The following is a 936-nucleotide window of genomic DNA, read 5'->3' as shown; positions in this document are numbered from 1 at the left end:
AGAACTGTACTTCAAAATAATAATTATCACCTAATACAGTACCACCATAGAAAGAAATATAACTGCATATTGTCACAAAAAGTATGTAGTCTACCAGTGTGCAATCAAATACTATATTCCTAAATTTAGGTGATATTATATAATTATATCCACAAGAAAAAATATTGTCATGAGATCATTTAGCGTGAGGCTGGTGTATCATCATCTGGTGTGAACCAATGACAACTTTGCTCAAAAACCTTATGTAAATCACAGTTCAAAAGGTTGTGGCCAATATATTGTGATGGTTGTACTATGAAAAATGTTGCTATCATAGGCATATTTTCTTCCTGCTACACATGTGTTTAATCACATATAATTAAAGCTTATTAGATTAAGAACAGGAATTGTTTAAAAAATGATTCCCATTTTTATTAATACAGAAATATACAGAATAAGCCAGAAAATTTGCTAAACATTTCATAGTTGTGAAATGAAATTCCACAAGTATATACAATATACGGAAAATTGCACTGCATACAGCAAAAAATTAAAAGTAACAATATTAACATACATTTTTTTTTAATATACAAAAATATATTTTTCTTTACAAAAATACAACACTACTCTTACACCCTACTGCTGCCTTCTAATTTGCGCACTCTCTATACAATTCCAAGGCTCCTCGGACGGCGTTTACCCCATCCCTTACCACTGCCACCATCTCCTCCTGGCTTGCCACCAATTGCTTCTGGTCTGCCACTAGCTCTGACAGCGCAGTAACAACAAGTTTCTGGCTTTGCACCAGCTGAGCAAGAATATCATTTATTCCTCCTTGGATAGCGTCCATCTCCTCTGCGTTGGACTGGATTTCGTCTATGGGCAGAAGAAATTGGAAAAAAACCTTAGTTTGACATAAACATGGGTTAATAAGCAAAGATTTATCATGAGTAATGG

The 936-nt window shown here is 34.1% G+C and overlaps 1 protein-coding gene across 1 annotated transcript in view; it reads right to left on the bottom strand.

The window, feature by feature from the left end:
* Positions 1–389: 389 nt before the first annotated feature.
* The window catches only part of LOC119590658, a 9,141-nt gene continuing 8,594 nt past the window's right edge, over positions 390–936 (bottom strand). The window contains exon 3 of the mRNA XM_037939334.1: positions 390–855. Coding sequence (XP_037795262.1) covers positions 629–855 — 227 coding nt within the window. The 3' untranslated portion in view covers positions 390–628. The remainder of the gene's footprint in view (positions 856–936) is intronic.

Source organism: Penaeus monodon, chromosome 27, assembly GCF_015228065.2.
Source record: "Penaeus monodon isolate SGIC_2016 chromosome 27, NSTDA_Pmon_1, whole genome shotgun sequence".
In the NCBI taxonomy this organism is placed as follows: Eukaryota; Metazoa; Arthropoda; class Malacostraca; order Decapoda; family Penaeidae; genus Penaeus; species Penaeus monodon.
Note: the sequence above shows the minus strand (reverse complement) of the source record. Positions and strands in the feature narration are given on the sequence as shown.